The following is a 21373-nucleotide window of genomic DNA, read 5'->3' on the forward strand; positions in this document are numbered from 1 at the left end:
AATTACTTACGGGCTTTTTGGGCTTCCGTGCCAGGCGCGTTCCCTCATAGCTCCGGTTCCTCTCTCCGGTAGCCTCTGCTCTCCTCAGTGCCTCCAGCTGTTCCCATGGCTTTTCGGGCTTCCAGCCACGTCTCCTTGCTGCCTCCTCAAACCACCGCTCCTGGGCTTTAGCTGCCTCCCTCTCTTCCTGAGAGCGGCGATTCTCTCCTGCCTTAGCCCAGGGACCTTCTCCATTCAATATCTGCTTCCAAGTCCAGGAGTCCTTATTTTCCTGTCCCTTACTCCAATTACTCCGCTGCTTGGCTCTAGCGTGGTGGGTGATTCTGTAACGGCGTTCCTCTCTCTCTTCATAAGAAGAGGTGGAGTAGTGATCGAGCCAAGGCGCAGCGGGTTGTGAATACATGATGATTTATTAAATAAACAAAACAGACAAAGACGAAAACGAACTATACTTGATATAACTAACAAAATAACAAAACGATGTAGACAGACCTGAACAAACGAACTTACAAATACACGAAGCACGCTGACACAGGAACAGACTACATAAACGCACGAACAAACCGAAACATTCCCGTATGGTGTAACATCGACACAGACACGGAAGACAATCACCCACAAACAAACAGTGAGAACACCCTACCTAAATATGACTCTTAATTAGAGGAGAACGCAAAACACCTGCCTCTAATTAAGAGCCATACCAGGCAACCAAAACCAACATAGAAACAGATAACATAGACTGCCCACCCAAAACACATGCCCTGACCTAAACACATACAAAAACAACATAAAACAGGTCAGGACCGTTACAGAACCCCCCCCTCAAGGTGCGAACTCCGGGCGCACCAGCACAAAGTCCAGGGGAGGGTCTGGGTGGGCAGTTGACGACGGTGGTGGCTCCGGCTCTGGACGCTGTCCCCACACCACCATAGTCACTCCCCGTTTCTGTCTTCCCCTCCCAATGACCACCCTAAAACTCACATCCCCTAAATAAACGGCCAGCACCAGGAGAAGGGGCAGCACCGGGACAAGGGGCAGCACCGGGACAAGGGGCAGCACCGGGACAAGGGGCAGCACCGGGACAAGGGGCAGCACCGGGACAAGGGGCAGCACCGGGACAAGGGGCAGCACCGGGACAAGGGGCAGCACCGGGACAAGGGGCAGCACCGGGACAAGGGGCAGGTCCCGGCTGATATACTCTGGCAGATCCCGGCTGTGGGACTCTGGCAGGTCTATGCAGGCTGACGGCTCTCGACGCTCATGGCAGGCTGACGGCTCTCGACGCTCATGGCAGGCTGACGGCTCTCGACGCTCATGGCAGGCTGACGGCTCTCGACGCTCATGGCAGGCTGACGGCTCTCGACGCTCATGGCAGGCTGACGGCTCTCGACGCTCATGGCAGGCTGACGGCTCTCGACGCTCATGGCAGGCTGACGGCTCTCGACGCTCATGGCAGGCTGACGGCTCTGGCTGCTCATGGCTCGCTGGCGGCTCTGGCAGATCCTGTCTGGTTGGCGGCTCTGGCAGATCCTGTCTGGTTGGCGGCTCTGGCAGATCCTGTCTGGTTGGCGGCTCTGGCAGATCCTGTCTGGTTGGCGACTCTGGCAGATCCTGTCTGGCTGGCGGCTCTGGCGGATCCTGTCTGGCGGACGGCTCTAGCGGCTCCTGTCTGGCGGACGGCTCTAGCGGCTCCTGTCTGGCGGACGGCTCTGTAGGCTCATGGCAGACGGGCGGCTTTGCAGGCTCATGGCAGACGGGCGGCTTTTCAGGCTCATGGCAGACGGATGACTCAGACGGCGCTGGGGAGACGGATGGCTCAGATGGCGCTGAGGAGACGGATGGCTCAGATGGCGCTGGGGAGACGGATGGCTCAGATGGCGCTGGGGAGACGGATGGCTCAGATGGCGCTGGGGAGACGGATGGCTCTGGCCGGATACGGCGCACTGTAGACCTGGTGCGTGGTGCCGGAACTGGAGGCACCGTGCTAAGGATAAGCACCTTCCTACTAGTGCGGGGAGCAGGGACAGGGCACACTGTACTCTCAAAGCCTACTCTATCCCTGATGCGAGGTACCGGCACTGGTGACACCGGGCTGAGGACAAGCACATCAGGATTAGTAGGGGGAGAAGATACAGTGTGTTCAGGGCTCTGGAGACGCACAGGAGGCTTAGTGCGTGGTGCCGGAACTGGAGGCACCGAACTGGATACACGCACTACAGAGAGAGTGCGTGGAAGAGGAACTGGGCTCAGGAGACGCACTGGTAGCCTAGTGCGTAGTGTAGGCACTGTAGGTACTAGGCTGGGGCGGGGAGGTGGCACCGGAAATACCGGACAGTGGAGGCGTACTGGCACTCTTGAGCATTGAGCCTGCCCAACCTTACCTGGTTGAATGCTCCCGGTCGCCCGACCAGTGCGGGGAGGTGGAATAACCCGCACCGGCCTATGTAGGCGAACCGGGGAAACCATGCGTAAGGCCGGTGCCATGTATGCCGGCCCGAGGAGACGCACTGGAGACCAGACGCGTTGAGCCGACCTCATGACACCTGGCTCAATACCCAATCTAGCCCTATAACCCGCACTGGGCTATGCACTCGTACAGGAGACACCGTGCGCTCTACTGCGTAACACGGCGCCTGCCCGTACTCCCGCTCTCCACGGTAAGCCTGGGAAGTGGGCGCAGGTCTCCTACCTGCCCTTGGCCCACTACCTCCTAGCCCCCCCCCAAGAAATTTTTGGGAATTACTTACGGGCTTTTTGGGCTTCCGTGCCAGGCGCGTTCCCTCATAGCTCCGGTTCCTCTCTCCGGTAGCCTCTGCTCTCCTCAGTGCCTCCAGCTGTTCCCATGGCTTTTCGGGCTTCCAGCCACGTCTCCTTGCTGCCTCCTCAAACCACCGCTCCTGGGCTTTAGCTGCCTCCCTCTCTTCCTGAGAGCGGCGATTCTCTCCTGCCTTAGCCCAGGGACCTTCTCCATTCAATATCTGCTTCCAAGTCCAGGAGTCCTTATTTTCCTGTCCCTTACTCCAATTACTCCGCTGCTTGGCTCTAGCGTGGTGGGTGATTCTGTAACGGCGTTCCTCTCTCTCTTCATAAGAAGAGGTGGAGTAGTGATCGAGCCAAGGCGCAGCGGGTTGTGAATACATGATGATTTATTAAATAAACAAAACAGACAAAGACGAAAACGAACTATACTTGATATAACTAACAAAATAACAAAACGATGTAGACAGACCTGAACAAACGAACTTACAAATACACGAAGCACGCTGACACAGGAACAGACTACATAAACGCACGAACAAACCAAAACATTCCCGTATGGTGTAACATCGACACAGACACGGAAGACAATCACCCACAAACAAACAGTGAGAACACCCTACCTAAATATGACTCTTAATTAGAGGAGAACGCAAAACACCTGCCTCTAATTAAGAGCCATACCAGGCAACCAAAACCAACATAGAAACAGATAACATAGACTGCCCACCCAAAACACATGCCCTGACCTAAACACATACAAAAACAACATAAAACAGGTCAGGACCGTTACATTCACTCCGTGGTGCTGAAAAGAAAGCTCTGTAGTTGGGACAGCTTTATGTACCCCTCAACAGTTTGTGGGCACCTTTATAGTGCTATGAATGTATTGTTTAGTGTGGTGTTGTGTAGTGGCTTTGCTGACATGCATCTAAACATTTGTTGGTTTGTTTGCCCTACCAAGATTGCCATTCTAAAAACGGCACTGATTTAGAGAACTGAACTTGAAAATGGAATCTAAACGCATCTGTGAAGTTGAATATATTAAACTTTGATTAAATTGAAATGATGGTTTGTAAACTTGATACACAATGAATGCAATAATTACCAGATTGAAACTGAAAATATAAATATTGAACTTGAATGTTCAATTAATTGACATTTTGAACTGAATGACATATTTATTCAATACAGTTTCAAATCATTAAACACAGGTTCAAATTATGATTTCAATTATTCTATTTGTACATTAAACATTAAAAAAATATTCAAATTTAATATTTTAATATTCATTCAGTTTAACCATAACCCTGTCATCTGCTTTTAACAAAAGAGAAAGAAAAAGAAATGGAACAAAAAGCTATTCCACAGTTGAATTTAACTGACTGGTGTCTACATAGTCTGTCAGATGTTGAATCATACATTTCCATCATTTTATCCAATGATTCCAGGTTAATCTGTTACTGTTTTCTTCTTGCACATTCAGAACCTTAGTTTAAAGCCTTCAGTACTGTCTCTGCCTCCTCTGCTGCAGTAACTCCGACTGACCCTCCTCTAACTGCTCCTGTTGTTGTGGACGTCCCAAAGACAAGTCCTGCAGCTATGCCTACCAACACCTGTTAGTGTCCCTGAGAGTTTGATCAGGAGTTTCTTCCTCACTATTTCTTTAGCCTGTTTTCCCATCTCTTTCTCTGACATCTGGCCCGTTGACTCCTTCCTAAGACTCTTTATCTCTGCGTGTATTAATCTCTCTGCCTCTTGGAGCATCTCGTTGGTGTAGAACCCTCCTCCGTTATCTCTCACCATCTTCTCTATGGTGTTGAGTGACAGCGGCCTCCACATTTCTCCACAAGCTTGTTCAGTTCAAAATTATGCTGGTCACCATGAGTGAAGAGGACTGTGGCATATTTGAAGGCCTCTGGTGAAAAATATGTCTCGATTTTCGCTATAGCGTCATTCTTGTGGACTGTGTACCGTTCCACTTTCAGTACGATGAGAAAGGCATGTGGTCCTGGAGCACACTCTGTTATACATTTAACTATTTTAGGTTTCAGCTCTTCTTCAGGGATGTCAGTGTCAAAGAATCCAGGTGTGTCAATCAGGGTGATGTTTCTGCCTTCGATGTTCTTGTTATGAGCTTTACATATTTGTGTTGAGGAGGTGGAGGAACTGTCTGAGAGGAACACATCATCTTGTCCGAAGATGGTGTTTCCAGCACTGCTTTTACCTCCTCCGGTTATACCAAGCAGCACAATCCTGATGTCTATAGGGAGGGTTCATAATTAGAACTTGAAATAAATCAATCATATACTAATAATGTATTTGATTTAAAGGTGGGGGTGAAGTGTTGTAACTCACCTTGCTCTGGTCGAGCGCCATATATGAACCCTCTGAGATGCAAAGCATTCTGGGTAGTTTGAAAAGCTGCAATGTAATTGTTATTATTAAAAAATCTGTCATTGTGGATGTATTACACAGTATTATATTACGACTTCAGATAATCTGCAATGTGATTCGCTTAAACATATTGAAGTTAATGGACATTTTGTTTAACTTCTCTAGGGTAGGGGGCAGCATTCTGAATTTTGGATGAAAAGCATGCCCAAATTAAACTGCCTGCTACTTGGGCCCAGAAGAAAAAAATCTATAACTGGTAGATTTGGATGGAAAACACTCTAAAGTTTCCAAAACTGTTAAAATAGTGTCTGTGAGTATAACAGAACTGATTTGGCAGGCGAACACCTGAGAAAAATCCATTCAGGAAGTTTTTATTTTTTTGGTTTTCTATTCAATGCCATTACAGTATCCATTGACTTAGGACTCAAATTGCAGATCCTATGCCTTCCACTAGATGTCAACAGTCTTTAGAAATTGTTTCAGGCTTGTATTCTGAAAAATTAGGAAGTAAGAGCAGTCGGAATGAGTGGACCCTAAAGTGTCACAGAGCTCTTTCATGCGCACGACCGAGAGAGTACCTTTCTTGTTTACCTTTTATATTTACGACGTTATTGTCCTGTTGAAATATTATCGATTATTTAGGCTAAAAACAATCTGAGGATTGAATATAAACATCGTTTGACATGTTTCTATGAACTTTATGGATACAATTTGGATTTTTTGTCTGCCTGTTTTGACTGCGTTTGAGCCTGTAGATTACTGAAGAAAACGTGCGAACAAAACTGAGGTTTTTGGATATAAAGAGACAATCGAACAAAAGGAACATTTGTTGAGTAAATGAATGTCTGCTGAGTGCAACCATTTGAAGATCATCAAAGGTAAGGGATTCATTTTATCTCTATTTCTGACTTGTGTAACTCTTCTACTTGGCTGGTTACTGTTTGTAATGATTTGTCTGCTGGGCTATGTTCTCAAATAATCGTAAGTTATGCTTTCGCATTTTTTAAATCTGACACCGTGGTTGGATTCACAAGAAGTTCATCTTTAAACCTATGTAAAATTTGTTTTCTTTCTGAATTTTTATAATGAGTATTCTGTATTTGAATTTGGCGCCCTGCAGTTTCACTGGCTGTTGAAGAGGTGGGACGCTACCGTCTCACGTACCCTAGAGAAGTTAATTCTTTGAGACCTTTAAAAGTCTCTGCTCACCTTGGTAGAATCTCTGTCATTGGGATGGACGACAATGCGGACAAGGAAGGGGGTTCTGCTCGCTCGGTTCTGTTCATACCTACGGACCTCTTCTAGCAGAACCTGCGTTGCCACATTGTGAGGGAACTGGAGAACCTCACCAGTTCCAACTACAGGTAACGCAATGGAACAGAAGCCCCGGTTCTCACAAGAGGTCAGAATTTTCCTCACACCTTGCCTCAGAGCCTGAGAGAGGACCAGAGGTCAAGGGTTAATGGAGGTTCAAAGGTCATAACACAAACACACACATACAGATATACACACACACAAGGGGACACACCTGTACAGCTGGTCCTTGGGGGTTGTTGTCCCAGTGTGCACAGCTGAGGAAGAAGACACGGCCAGAGCTGAGACCAGACAGTCCCTCCACCAGAATGTTGTCACCAGGTGCAGTCCGTCCCCCTGATTTCCTCAGAAACACTGTCATCAGCGCCGGTCCAGCTGCCTCCGACAAGACATTACCAATACGGGAGGAGAGAGGGTCACTACCAACCATGGGGGACACCAGGGCATCCACCTTCAGAGAGACAGACACAGACAGATAGAAAAGACAGAGGGACAGACAGACAGACAGACAGACAGAAAGACAGAGGGACAGACAGACAGACAGACAGACAGACGGGGGGGAAATACAAATAAATAAAGTAAAAGGGGAGGAGAAAAAGGAAAAGAAAGTGTAAAAGAGAAAGGGAACATTAGGTCAGTTTGAAGTCAACATAATTCCCAGAATGTTGTTAAATAAAGGCTGTGGCCATGTCAGTGTGTCTCTCTCTCACCTGCTGCTTCTCTATGGTTCCATGGATGACCTCCACCTGGACACAGACCTCTGGAGCCACTGGTCCCCTGGCGGACGCAGCAGTGGTGTCTCTCTGAGGAGCATGTGTAGTGGTAGTGGTGGTGCTGGACACTCCCTCCCACCCAGGAAACTCCCTCTTCCCCTGTAACAGCCTATCACAGGCCTCCTGCATGGCTCTCACTGCCTCTCCACTCACATCAATCAGAGTGACCTTGGTAAGGATGCGCTGTTCCCTCCCAAAGTCCCTCACTGCAGAGACTATGGCCTCAGAACACACCTTCAGAGGAACACCGAATATCCCCGAGCTGATGCAGGGCATGGCCAAGGTCTGGAGTTCCATGGACTCTGCCAGATCCAGGGCTGCCTTTACTGTCTTCTCCAGCAGAGAGCGCTCATTCCCACCTACGCTGCCCCCTACTGGTCTCACTGCATGCAGCAACATCTTACAAGGCAGATTCCCTCCTGTGGTCTCTACCACTGTACCTGTGGGCACTCTCCCTATCTGCCTAACCAGATCCCTGCTGGCCTGCTGTACCTCAGGCCCCCCTGCCCGGCTCAGAGCTGCAGCCACGCCCCCAGCGTGATCCAGATACTCATTGGCTGCGTTCACCAGTGCGTCTGCCCGTTCCTTGGTGATGTCACCCTGACAAACAACTACATGCAGCCCCCCGTGGAGGTGATAGCTGGTGGCTGCGACCGTCTCGTTAGGTCTTGGTCCGGCGCCTGCTTCACCGACTGCGCCACCATGGTTCTGTTGAGGACGTCCCACAACTCTTACACTGGACTGGTCTTTCAAAAAGGCCCCAATTTCCTCCCTCAGCTCCTGAACCTGCTTCAGGTGGCCAAGCAGCTGCACTCTACACCCAGGACCAAACCTGGCTACCACCTGGCATCTGCTCTGGTTCATCTCCTTCACCTTTGTCTCAAGTTTGGACTTCAGTTCAGCCGAGAGAGCACCGTTGGGCATGTCAATCTTCTCCTCCCCAAACTCCACTAGGAGATCCTTCTCAGCTTGGTCCAGTTTCCCAGAGGAGAGGGAGAACAGACGGAGCTCTGTATCCCCCAGCTCTACCTCCACATGGTGTCCCAACCCCAGCAGACTGCTCAGGTTCCGAGGCCTCCCATACTGCTCTCTCAGGAAGGACAGGAGGTGGAGGGACACCTCAGGCACCACCCGCTCCAGCACCAGAGAGATCTTATCTGTAACCAACTTTCTGGCTGTCCAGACTTCACTTGCTGAACCCATCAGCTCCAGCTGGCCGGAGTCACCGCGTGTCACCTTCACCCCTGGAACAACCTCACCTAGATCCTTCTCTATCACTTTCCCTAGAAGACGGAGCTTGGACTGTCCAAGTTGACAGGTGGTGCTGGTCTTCTCCTGCTTCCAGGAGCTCAGACCCTGAGACTGGAAGGCCTCAAGCTCCTTCAGCTTGGCCTGGACCTCGGGCCCCTCCCCAACCACCACCGCAAACCCTTCCCCTGCCTCGCAGTAAACCTTCACATCCTCCAAACCCAGGGTACTTCTTTGCAGCAGAGACTGACGCTTACGTGGATCTACCTCATAGTGGCATTTGTACCGCTCCTGGAGCTGTTTGAACAGTCTCTCTACCTGTGCCTTCCATGGTCCCACCCCATCTCCACATGACCCAGCTTGGCCTGAGCCTCTGACCACTGCCCTCCCTTCCTCTGGGTAGAGGTGGACAGAGCAGCTCAGAGAGGACAGCTGCTGCTGCAGGTCTCTTCCAGCCCCAGGGCTCTCCTTCAGGTATCTCAGGAGGTAGGAGTCTAGATGGAGTTCATGCTCTAGGCCACCAGGTGGCGATGTCTGGACAGGGAGGGAGGGATGGAATGGGAGGGACTTGTGACTCTAGAGTCAGAGAAAAAAGGTGTAAGTCCTGGGCAATTCCACTCTTAATTATTATTATGTCTGTCTCTATCTACGTTTATTATTCATTTATTATTGTAGGTTGACTGTACAGCTGTGTCTGGATTATCTGATAAATCTAGCAACTGGTTTGGTATTGTCCATTTAGTTTAGTACAGATTCGTTTGGCTAAAATGTATGTTCTTGTCATTTGTCATATTGTAAATTAATTTTTTACTCATCATAACATCACATCAATCAAACATGCAATAAAATCAATGCAGACTATTTTGACCTCATTTGAAGGGATAATAAAGTCATTACCTGACAGACAGATCCACAATATGTGTTTACTGGGATGCAATTACAATGTGTGTTTTGACCTCATATAATGTAAGATAAATGTTTTATCTAACAAGTTATGTGACTAAGCATGCACTATATAGGTGCAGATGTACTGTATAGTCTGGCCTCACCTGACTGCTGACTGTGGAGATTGTTGTGTGTGGAGTCTCCAGGCTGTCTCTCAGAGTGAGGGAGAGAGGTCCTCCAGGCATCTCCAACACATGATTAGGTTTCTGAAGTACCCTCTCCTGGACTGGAAGAGTTACACAGTCATAATGAGTTGTTGTTGTCATGTAGTAGTAAAAACAATAACAGCAACAATAATAATAATAATATTTGGTAACTGTATTCATTAAGCCTTTTGAATTCACTCCGGGACTTGAGGAGTTAAATGATAAATAGGCTAGAGGAGTAAATTAATATAGAGTTACAGCATCATAATAAGTTATTGTTATTATAGTAGTAGTAGTGATAATAGAAATAACAACCTTAAAAGTGCCAACATATCTTTATCTTAAAAGCGCCAAATGCGGTCATTTTTTTTTACCACAAATGTGTAATCACTGTAAAGAGACACTGTCAAGCAGTAACATATTTCATTAAACTTTTGTAATTCAAGGAAATTGTTTTATTTCCCCAAAATAAGTATAACATTTTTTCCCCCACACATTTATAGTTAAATTTGATGTTCAAAAATATACGCTTTTGTATGTTTTTCACGTTTTGAACAGTTATTTTGATACATTTCATCCATAGCAACATGAACATTGTTCTATTATTCATATTAAAAAAGTGTGTCTGTGATACTCAACGGGCTGAGAAATTAGCGTTTGAGCTAATTTGATTTACGGGTACAACCTACAGTAAGAACGGCCGGCGATATGGGAAACGGTGCCATCAGACTTTTGGCTCTAACATTGTAATGCTAGGCTATCAACTCAATTCCAATTGAATCTGAAAGATGAGACTCAACTTGGTACAGAGACACTGACTGGAATCTAAATTTATCACAAAGTGCACTACAGAGTCAACATTTTCAGTTTGGCTGCACATTATTATTATTCCAAATAGATAATTTTTTCATGGCTCCACAATAACACAGACATCATAGTAAATAGTTTTTTTTGTTGGTAACTAGTTGCTTGACGAAGCCCCAAAATCTCAAAATGTTCAAAGGGTGAAAAGAATTTACCCTTTAATGAATAATCTTTTTTTCACTTTTGAATGCATTCATTTGTTTTGACAACACATCCTATTATTATTTCCAATAGACCCATGGAAAATGAATTATATACTGTATACAGCATGTGCAAATGAGGTAGGATAAGAGAGGTAAGGCAATAAATAGGCCATGGAGGAAAAGTAATTAGAATAGAGTAATTAAACACTGGAATGGTAGATGTGGAGAAGATGAATGTGCAAGTGGAGATACTGGGGTGCAAAGGAGCAAGATAAATCAATAAATACAGTATGAGGATGAGGTAGATTGGATGGGCTATTTACAGATGAGCTATGTACAGGTGCAGTGATCTGTGAGCTGCTCTGACAGCTGGTGCTTAAAGCTAGTGAGGGAGGTAAGAGTCTCCAGCTTCAGAGATTTTTGCAGTTCGTTCCAGTCATTGGCAGAAGAGAACTGGAAGGAGAGGCGGCCAAAGGAAGAATTATCTCACTGGGGGTGACCAGTGAGATATACCTGCTGGAGCTCGTGCTACGAGTGGGTGCTGCTATGGTTACCAGTGAGCTGAGATAAGGCAGGGCTTTACCTAGCAGAGATTTGTAGATTATCTGGAGCCAGTGGGTTTGGCGTTGAGTATGAAGCGAGGGCCAGCCAATGAGATCATACAGGTCGCAGTGGTGGGTAGTATATGGGGCTTTGTTGACAAAACGGATGGCACTGTGATAGACTGCATCCAATTTGTTGAGTAGAGTGTTGGAGGCTATTTTGTAAATGACATCGGCGAAGTCGAGGATCGGTAGGATGGTCAGTTTTACGAAGGTATGTTTGGCAGCATGAGTGAAGGAGGCTTTGTTGCGAAATAGGAAGCCGATTCTAGATTTAATTTTGGATTGGCGCTGCTTAATGTGAGTCTGGAAGGAGAGTTTACAGTCTAACCAGACAGCTAGGTATTTGTAGTTGTCCACATATTCTAAGTCAGAACCATCCAGAGTAGTGATGCTGGACGGGCGGGCAGGTGCAGGCAGCGATCGGTTGAAGAGCATGCATTTAGTTTTACTTGCATTTAAGAGCAGTTGGAGGCCACGGAAGGAGAGTTGTATGGCATTGAAGCTCGTCTGGAGGTTAGTTAACACAGTATCCAACGAAGGGCCAGAGGTATACAGAATGGTGTCGACTTCACTAATGCTTTTGTGGCTGAATGGAACAAAGTCCCTACAGCAAAGTTCCACCATCTGGTGGAAAACCTTCCCAGAAGAGTGGAGGCACCTCTATATTAATGCCCCTGGTTTTGGAATGAGATGTTTGACGAACAGTTGTCCACATACTTTTGGTCATGTAGTGTACCTTGTCCATACCCTGTTTCTTGGGTAAGGAAATCAATAAGTACATTTTTAATTTGGGTGAACTACCATTTAAATTCTATAAGTTATGTTCTCACAGAGACAAGGGTGAAGTGAGCCAGGTGTGTTATGTGCATGCACAGCATGCAGCCTAATTTAAAACGGCAATATGTAACGTTTTGGGGGACACAACCAAATTCACATAGAAATGTGAGTTATAGATTTATCATTGCGTTTGAAAGCAAGTTTAAGAAGAGGTTGATCTGTTCTATTTGTGCTATTTCTATGCGTCTCATTCTTTCGTGTAGTTTTTGCTTCTTTTACTTTCAGTTTTGTGCACCAGCTTCAAACAGATGAAAATAAAATATTTTTGCTTGTGGAAAACATATTTCACAGTGGTTTAGATGCTACAAAGATTCTCTACACTATTCATGTTTGTTTTGTCACAAACTGAAATTAGGCTAACTTTTAGAACTTTAACAAAAAAACGGTGGAGCGATTTCTGCATAGTCCAGCTTTAAATATGAAAGTGAAACTGTTACACAATTATCGACAGGAAAACATGTAAATATACTTTTTTACGTTTCACCTTTAGTTTCAAGTACAGTTCAAATAGTAAACTCAATATTTCTATACCTGTCCGGTCAATAAATGAGATCTTGTAAACGTTGTCACCAACATTGTGTATCGGTCCGCAGTCTCCACCACCAGATTTACGGCGAACCTGAAAGTACTTTTCTATCTTGTCTTTCTGTGCTGGATCCAGACTGTGAACCTCGAAGAAAACGGGGTATTTGTAAACTGCCATATTGTAATCCAAAGTAGCCTAATCGCTTTCTTATAATAGCTACTGTACAAGCGCTCAAATCAGTTTGATTCGAACAGCACAACTGCTGTGAACTTGTCGACCTACGCACCTGACAGATGACGCGCGCGACCACCCCTTCTTGCAAATGGAATATATTTTTTTTGTATTGTACTTGGGACCATAGACCTTGGACGCGATCAAGCGGATCACTTTGTCAATTCAGCGCCTTTCAAAGTGTCCCTTACAAAAAAAGATTGCAACTGCAGTAAAAGTGCATTAACAGTCGACTGAGGTATTTTGGACGCAGTAATTGCGGAATAACTGAAGTGTACTCCACTCGAACTGCAGTTATACTCCACATGCCACATCCGTTGTAATGAGGAGACCAAGGCACAGCGTAATATGCAAACATGCTTCTTTTAATGAAGAAAGAACACAAAACAAACTAGCAAAACGCACGTGAAGCTATATAAAACGAGTGCTGACAGGCAACTACACATAGACAAGAACCCACCAAATCGAAAGGGAAAATGACAACCTAAATAGGATCCCCAATCAGAGACAACGATAAACAGTTGCCTCTGATTGGGAACCAATTCAGATCACCATAGACCTACAATTACCTAGACTTACAAAAAACCCTAGATCTACAAAAACCCTAGACAAGACAAAAACAAGCACACCCACCCTCATCCCACCCTCGTCACACCCTGACCTGACCAAAATAATAAAGAAAACATAGATAACTAAGGTCAGGGTGTGACAGCGTAGCAGTCAGACGTCTGTTTGTCTTGTCCCGTCCCATGTATATATCGTTTTCTTTGTATTTATTTCATATATATTTTTTATATTTTTTACTCAATTTCTCTTTTTAATCTCAATCTACGGACTGAACATACTCTGCTGCAACCCGCCTCACCCAATGTGGTACGGATCTGTTATTTTTTACACTTTCAAACTGGAACCCCCATCAGAAGCTAGCCAGTTAACTAGCTACTAGCTAGTAGTCAGTTAGCCACTGCTAGCGGTCATCACCGTTAACTCGGACATCAGCCAGCCTTAGCCCGGTCAATTCCTGACAGTCTGCACAGCTTGATATAAACCCAGAGCATATCGGACTGCTTTCTCGACCAAATCTCCAGATTCCTACCGCAAGCTCTGAACCTTCACACTGGATCATCGCAGCTAGCTAGCTGCTATCCAAGTGGCTACTCCTGGCTAAAGTCTCTGTCCTGAAGCAAGCACCAGTTAGCCTGGAGCTAGCCTCGAGCTAGGCCCATCTCCCGGCTAGCCGAAGAGGTCCTTCAGCCAATTCTTGAGATACAATACCTATTTTGCCAATTGGCCTGGACCCTTTTACTGCCGACACAGAGCCCCGCCGATCCATCACGACTGGTCTACTGACGTAACCGTCCGAGGGGGTCTCCACAGGCTATTCTGGTACGATGTCGCCGAAGAACGATCTACCAGCCCCGGCCTGCTAGCTTTTCTGAACGCTGTGTCCCCTGCTCGCTTAGCATAGTAGTGACTTTCGAACGACACCCTGACTCATCTATTGCTGCTCTTTTGACCCTATGATCACTCGGCTACTCAGCTGATGCCCCCTGGACTGTTTCAATAACACAGTACCTCATTTTGTTTACCTGTCGGCCCCAGCCTTGAACTCAGGTCCTGTATGTACCTAACTAACCTGCTCTGCCCATTCATCGCCATTTACCCGTTGTTGTCTTAGCTCTCCTGATCAACACCTGTGTTTGCTTTATGCCTCTCTCCAATGTCAAAATGCCTTGTCTACTGCTGTCTTGGCTAGTTCTTACTGTTTTATTTCACTGTAGAGCCCTAAGTCCCGCTCAAAATTCCTTAGATAGCTCTTTTGTCTCACCCCACACACATGCGGAGACCTCACCTGGCTTAACTGGTGCCTCCAGAGACAAAACCTCTCTCATCGTCACTCAACGCAAGGGTTTTACTCCACTGTACTCACATCCTACCATACCATTGTCTGTACATTATGCTCTGAAACTATTCTACCATGCCCAGAAATCTGCTCCTTTTATTCTCTGTCCCCAACGCACTAGATGACCAGTTCTTATAGCGTTTTGCCGTACCGTTATCCTACTCCTCCTCTGATGATGTAGAGGTTAACCCAAGCCCTGTAGCTCGCAGTTTCATTCCTATTCCCCAGTCGCTATCTTTTGTTGACTTCTGAAACTGTAAATGCCTTGGTTTCAAAAAGGTTAACATCAGAAGCCTCCTCCCTAAGTTTGTTTTATTCACTGCTTTAGCACACTACGCCAACCCTGATGTCCTAGCCGTGTCTGAATCCTGGCTTAGGAAGGCCACCAAAAATTCTGAAATTTCCATCCCCAACTTCAAAATTTTCCGCCAAGATAGAACTGCCAAATGGGGTGGAGTTGAAATCTACTGCAGAGATAGCCTGCAGAATTCTGTCATGCTATCCAGGTCTGAGCCCAAACAGTTCGAGCTTCCACTTTTAAAAATCCACCTTTCCAGAAAATAAGTCTCTCATTGTTGTTGCTTGTTATAGACCACCGTCAGCCCTCAGCTGTGCCCTGGACACCATATGTGAATTCATTTCCCCCCATTTATCTTCAGAGTTTGTACTGTTAGGCGACCTAAACTAGGATATGCGTAACACCCCGGCCAATATAAGCTAGATGCCCTCAATCTGACACATATTATCAAGGAACCTATCAGGTACAACCCTAAATTCGTAAACATGGGCACCCTCATAGATATCATCCTGACCAACGTGCCCTCTAAATACACCTCTGCTGTCTTCAACCAGGATCTCAGCGATCACTGCCTCATTGCCTGCATCCGTAATGGGTCCGCGGTCAAACGACCACCCCTCATCTTTTTTAAAGGATCCCTAAAATACTTCAGCGAGCACGCCCGTCAGCAGCAACAATTATGTACACAAGAAGTTAAAAAATAAGGTACACAAAACGCAAAAAAATAACAAAATAGCACAATTGGTTGGGAGAATGTAAAACCATGTAAAAGCCATGTTCTTCGGCGCCATCTTTTAGAATTTGCTTTCCAACCTGTGTTTTCCCGCAATTGTATTTTAAGTATTGTGAAAGGCCTGTTATGTCTGCATGCTGGTAACTGACAAATTTACCACATGTTCCTGACTGCTGGCTAAGCTTACGGCCCATGTACACTAGGGGTTGCACCTCTAGGTGAAACACAGCTTCCCATTCATTATCAATGGAAGGAAAGCGGTGAGAAGGGGAGTGGGTGGGGTCGGTTGGGCTGCGTGAACATGGCGCGGGAGGTGGTGAAAAAGTTCAGCATTTCCAAATTTTATGCAAATCACCAGCTGCAAATACTGGGCATTTACCAATCATATTGAGTAGTTCCCATGACAAATTTGACGCTCTGCGACCCAATGCTGGAGACTTTCTTCAGCAAAGATGGCTGACAAAATTACTAGGATGGAAGCAAATGGAAGTAATTTTAACCCCATAGTGAATCATGCAAAAAAATGACAGTTAATAGGAATATGTTAGTTAATACAGAGACAAAAGATGATGCATATATATTTTTTTTTTACCATTTAGTAAGCTAGCTGACTATCTAACATTAGCCAGCTAGCTAGCTAGTTTATGGGTGTTGTGACATGAGTATGACATTTTAATTTGTGTTGTTTAATGTTTCAGGAACTTCTGAGAAAACCAGCAAACCAGGCTGTTGTTTTGTGAAACAGTGGATGTAAAGGATCTAGATAGCTAAAGCATTTACTGCAAATTGAATGTACAATTTTGTATGTTTGCCTTGATGATATTTTCCATGCAATGCAGCTGAAGGTAAGTAGCTAGCTAACTATCTTCTTGCTTATTGTGCAGTGGAGGATACAAATACCTGTATGCCTGTCACGCCCTGACCATAGATTGCTTTGAATGTTTCTATGTTTTGTTTGATCAGGGTGTGATGTGGGTGGGCATTCTATGTTGTATGTCTAGGTTGTCTATTTCTGTGTTTGGCCTAGTATGGTTCCCAATCAGAGGCAGGTGTCAGTCGTTGTCTCTGATTGGGAGCCATATTTAGGTAGCCTGTTTTCCTTTGTGTTTTGTGGGTGGTTATTTTCTGTGTCTGTGTTTCACCATACGGAAATGTCTCGGTCGTTTGTCAGTTTATTGTTTTTGTTCATTGTTCAAGTGTTCTTATTAAAATGAATACTTACCACGCTGCGCATTGGTCCTCCTCTTCTCATTCAAACGACGAGCGTTACAGAACCACCCACCAACCAAGGACCAAGCAGCGTGGTAGCGGGCAGCAGCGAGTTCTGGACTCATGGACATGGGAGGACATTCTAGATGGCAAGGGATCCTACACATGGGAGGAGATCCTGGCTGGTAGGGATCGCTTCCCATGGGAACAGGTGGAGGCAGCCAGGAGAGCGGAGGCAGCAGGAAAAGGGAACCGGCATTACGAGGGAACACGGCTGGCAAGGAAGCCCGAGAGGCAGCCCCAAAAATGTATGGGGGGGACACGGGGAGTGTGGCTAAGTCAGGTAGGAGACCTGAGCCAACTCCCCGTGCTTACCGTGGAGAGAGGTGGTCCGGGCAGGCACCGTGTTATGCGGAGAAGCGCACGGTGTCTCCAGTACGTGTGCTTAGCCCGGTACGTTACATTGCCGCTCCTCGTATTGGCCGGGCTAGAGTGGGCATCGAGCCAGGTGCGATGAAGCCTGCTCAGCGCATCTGGTCTCCAGTGCGTCTCCTCGGTCCGTGTTATATGGCACCAGCCCTACGCACTGTGTCTCTTGTTGGTCTGCACAGCCCAGTGCGTCCTGTGCCTGCGCCCGCAAGTGCCAGGCTAAAATCAACATCTATCCAGGACGGGTTGTGCAGGTCCTTAGTTCGAGACCTCCAGTGTGCCTCCACGGACCGGTCTATCCTGTGCCTCCTCCAAGGACCAGGCCTCCAGTAGATCTCTCCAACCTGGTGAGTACTGTGCCTGTTCTAAGAACCAAGTCTCCTGTGTGTCCTTCCAGTCTGGACGCTCCAGAGCCTCCCTCCAGTCCGGATCCTCCAGAGCCGCCCGTCTTTCCTGAGCCGCCCGTCTGTCCAGCGCCGCCCTCCTGTCCAGCGCCGCCTGAGCCGCCCTCCTGTCCAGCGCCGCCTGAGCCACCCGTCTTTCCTGAGCCGCCCGTCTGTCCTGAGCCGCCTGAGCGGCCCGTCTGTCCTGAGCTGCCTGAGCCGCCTGTCTGTCCTGAGCCGCCTGAGCCGCCCATCAGTCAGGAGCCGCCTGAGCCGCCCGTCAGTCAGGAGCCGCCTGAGTCTCCCTCCAGTCCGGATCTGCCAGAGTCTCCCTCCAGTCCGGATCTGCCAGTCTCCCTCTAGTCCGATTCTGCCAGAGTCTCCCTCCAGTCCGGATCTGCCAGAGTCTCCCTCCAGTCCGGATCTGCCAGAGTCTCCCTCCAGTCCGGATCTGCCAGAGTCTCCCTCCAGTCCGGATCTGCCAGAGTCTCCCTCCAGTCCGGATCTGCCCTCCAGTCCGGATCTGCCCTCCAGTCCGGATCTGCCCTCCAGTCCGGAGCTGCCCCTCAGTCCGGAGCTGCCCCTCAGTCCGGAGCTGCCCCTCAGTCCGGAGCTGCCCCTCAGTCCGGAGCTGCCCCTCAGTCAAGTGGTGCCCTTTATTAGGGTCCCCAGTCCAAGGTCGGCGGCGAGGGTCGCCGCGCCTAAGACGCCACTTAAGCGGGCTAAGACTATGGTGGAGGGGGGTCCGGAACTGTCTCGGTCGCTTGTCAGTTTATTGTTTTTGTTCATTGTTCAAGTATTCTTATTTAAAATGGATACTTACCACGTTGCGCATTGGTCCTCCTCTTCTCATTCCAACGACGAGCGTTACAATGCCTATGGATGCCAATCTGTGTATGGACCTTAAAAAGCATAGCATAAATATTAGTTAAGAACAGTGGTTTTAATTGCTTCCACTAGTTAAACATGAATCCATAGAAATAGCAGAAAATGACTGTTACACACATGACTGTACATATCAATATTATAATGTCAATATTAGCTAGCTATCTATGAACTTCAGCTATCATAGCTAGTTGTACTGACTTCAGACACTCTGAATATCATCAATGAATCCTATGGATTGAGTAGAATATAGTTAAAGGCTAATTTTGTAATTCATACAGGACAAGAATGAAAAACAGTACACTACACGTCCTATGCATCATGTAAATACTCTAAAACAGGTTCATCTCACCATCTCATTTTCTTCATCTGCACTGATCTGAGGACACAGGATAGGTGTAGTATTTCATCAAATTAAAGACTTCATTTCAACCAGTAGAGAATGTGAACCAATTATAGTAGAGAATAACATTATCCAAGTGTTATAAATACATAATACATGCATTAAGTATTATAATATTATAAATACAAGCTCAATCTGAACAACAATGCACATCTGGTGTGCATTATAATAACAGTGAGGAAGAAATAGGAGGTCCCAGAGAGTCTCAAAAGACAGGAAGGGAAAGATATAAGAACAGAGGAGCATGGAAGACAGCATATGAGTCATGATTTACTGTGCTACTAAACTTTGTATTCTCTCAGTTTATCACAATTACATAATAGGGTCTCTAGCGGTTTCTCCTAACCAGCCTTGGGCCCCCAGTGAGGTGGAGATAACGGGACAGGGTGTTGGCGTCTTCTCACACAACAAAACATACCTACAGACAGATGGAGAGAGAGATGGCATGATAAAGCCTGGTGTCTTTTTAATTCTGACACTATGGCAGTCATCATAGTGGTGAAATACAAAACTGACCTTGGATCATTAACTCTGGGACTACATCTCTATTTCAATGGAAAGCATCTCTTTAATAATATTTCATGCTGACCATACCAAGTCACCTCACCTCTGACCGTGCTGTGCACTCTGTGTCAGGCAGTTCAGAAGCGGGAGGGGTTCATAGACACAGCTGATATACAGTGCATTTGGAAAGTATTCAGACCCCTTGACTTTTTCAACATTTTCTTTACGTTACAGCCTTATTCAAAAATGAATTAAATTGTTTTTTCCCCCCTCATCAATCTACACACCATTCTCCATAATGACAAAGCAAAAACAGAGTTTTAGAGAAAAAAAAATGGAAATATCACATTTACATAAGATTTCAGACCTTTTACTCAGTACTTTGTTGAAGGACCTTTGGCAGCGATTACAGCCTCAAGTGTTCTTGGGTATGAAGTTACAAGCTTGGCACACCTGCATTTGGGGAGTTATCCCATTCTTCTCTGCAGATCCTCTCAAGCTCTGTCAGGTTGGATAGGGAACGCCGCTGCACAGCTATTTTCAGGTCTTTCCATGTTCGATTGGGTTCAAGTCCGGGCTCTGGCTGGACCACTGAAGGAGATTCAGAGTCTTGTCCCGAAGCCACTCCTGCGTTGTCTTGGCTTAGGGTCATTGGGTTCGCCATCATACTGAGGTCCTGAGCGCTCTGGAGCAGATTTTCATCAAGGATCTCTCTGTACTTTGCTCTGTTCATCTTTCCCTCGATCCTGACTAGTCTCCCAGTACCTGCTGCTGAAAAACATCCCCACACCACCATGCCACCACCATGCCACCGTACAGACACTATTGGCCAGGTGATGAGTGGTGCCTCGTTTCCTTCAGACGTGATGCTTGGCATTCAGGCCAAAAAGTTCAATCTTGGTTTCATCAATCCAGAGAATCTTGTTTCTCATGGTCTGAGACTCCTTTAGGTGCCCTTTGGCAAACTCCAAGTGGGCAGTCATGCCTTTTGCTGAGGAGTAGCATCCATCTGGCCACACTACCATAAAGGCATGATTGGTAGAGTGCTGCAGAGATGGTTGTCCTTCTGGAAGGTTCTCCTATCACCACAGAGGAACTCTGGAGCTCTGTCTGAGTGACCATCGGGTTCTTGGTCACCTCCCATACCAAGGCCTTACTCCCCCGATTGCTCAGTTTGGCTGGGTGGCTATATCTAGGAAGAGTATTGGTGGTTCTGTGCTTCTTCCATTTAAGAATGATGGAGGTAACTGTGTTCTTGGGGACCTTCAATGCTGCAGACATTTTTTGGTACCCTTCCCAAGATCTGAGCCTTGACACAATCCTGTCTCGGCGCTCCACGGATAATTCCTTGGACCTCATGGCTTGGTTTTTGACGTGGACTGTCAACTGTGGGACCTTATATAGACATGTGTGCCTTTCCAAATCATGTCCAATCAATTGAATTTACCACTGGTGGACTCCAATCAAGTTGGAAAAACATCTGAAGGATGATCAATGGAAACAAGGTGCACCTGAGCTCAATTTCGAGTCTCATAGCAAAGGGTCTCAATACGTATGTGAATAAAATACAGTTGAAGTCGGAAGTTTACATACACTTAGGTTCGAGTCATTAAAACTCGTTTTTCAACCACTCCACAAATTTCAAGTAAACAAACTATAGTTTTGCAAGTCGGTTAGGACATCTACTTTGTGCATGACACAAGTAATTTTTTCCAACAATTGTTTACAGACAGATTATTTCACTAATAATTCACTAGTGGGTTAGAAGTTTACATACACTAAGTTGACTGTGCCTTTAAACCGCTTGTAAAATTGGCTTTAGAAGCTTCTGATAGGC

At 46.5% G+C, this 21373-nt stretch overlaps 1 protein-coding gene across 2 annotated transcripts; it reads right to left on the bottom strand.

The window, feature by feature from the left end:
• Window positions 1-4895: 4895 nt before the first annotated feature.
• On the bottom strand, window positions 4896-19519 carry LOC129835684 (protein mono-ADP-ribosyltransferase PARP14). Of its 2 annotated transcripts, XM_055901415.1 has the most exons (9): window positions 19349-19519; window positions 18982-19008; window positions 18568-18646; window positions 9542-9663; window positions 7182-9068; window positions 6686-6922; window positions 6367-6591; window positions 5119-5184; window positions 4896-5023 (listed from the first exon to the last, which is right to left on the bottom strand). In XM_055901415.1, exons 2-9 carry the CDS (start codon window positions 18982-18984, stop codon window positions 4997-4999), a joined length of 2646 nt encoding a protein of 881 aa, XP_055757390.1. In that variant the 5' UTR covers window positions 18985-19008; window positions 19349-19519; the 3' UTR covers window positions 4896-4996. The 2 variants fall into 2 exon arrangements, with proteins under 2 accessions (XP_055757390.1, XP_055757389.1); XM_055901414.1 differs by lacking the exons at window positions 18568-18646; window positions 18982-19008; window positions 19349-19519 and adding an exon at window positions 12564-13105.
• Window positions 19520-21373: the final 1854 nt, after the last annotated feature.

This window comes from Salvelinus fontinalis, chromosome 36 (assembly GCF_029448725.1).
Source record: "Salvelinus fontinalis isolate EN_2023a chromosome 36, ASM2944872v1, whole genome shotgun sequence".
Lineage (NCBI taxonomy): Eukaryota > Metazoa > Chordata > Actinopteri > Salmoniformes > Salmonidae > Salvelinus > Salvelinus fontinalis.

Bases quoted from the DNA above. Each gene is read 5' to 3' on its own strand.
- LOC129835684 (XM_055901414.1), bottom strand. From the start codon at position 12,735: ATGGCAGTTTACAAATACCCCGTTTTCTTCGAGGTTCACAGTCTGGAT. The intron at 9,664-12,563 runs GTATAGAAATAT...TAACTCTTCCAG, and splicing joins CTCATTTATTGACCGGACAG to TCCAGGAGAGGGTACTTCAG. The intron at 6,592-6,685 runs GTGTGTCCCCTT...GTCCTCTCTCAG, and splicing joins CCCAAGGACCAGCTGTACAG to GCTCTGAGGCAAGGTGTGAG.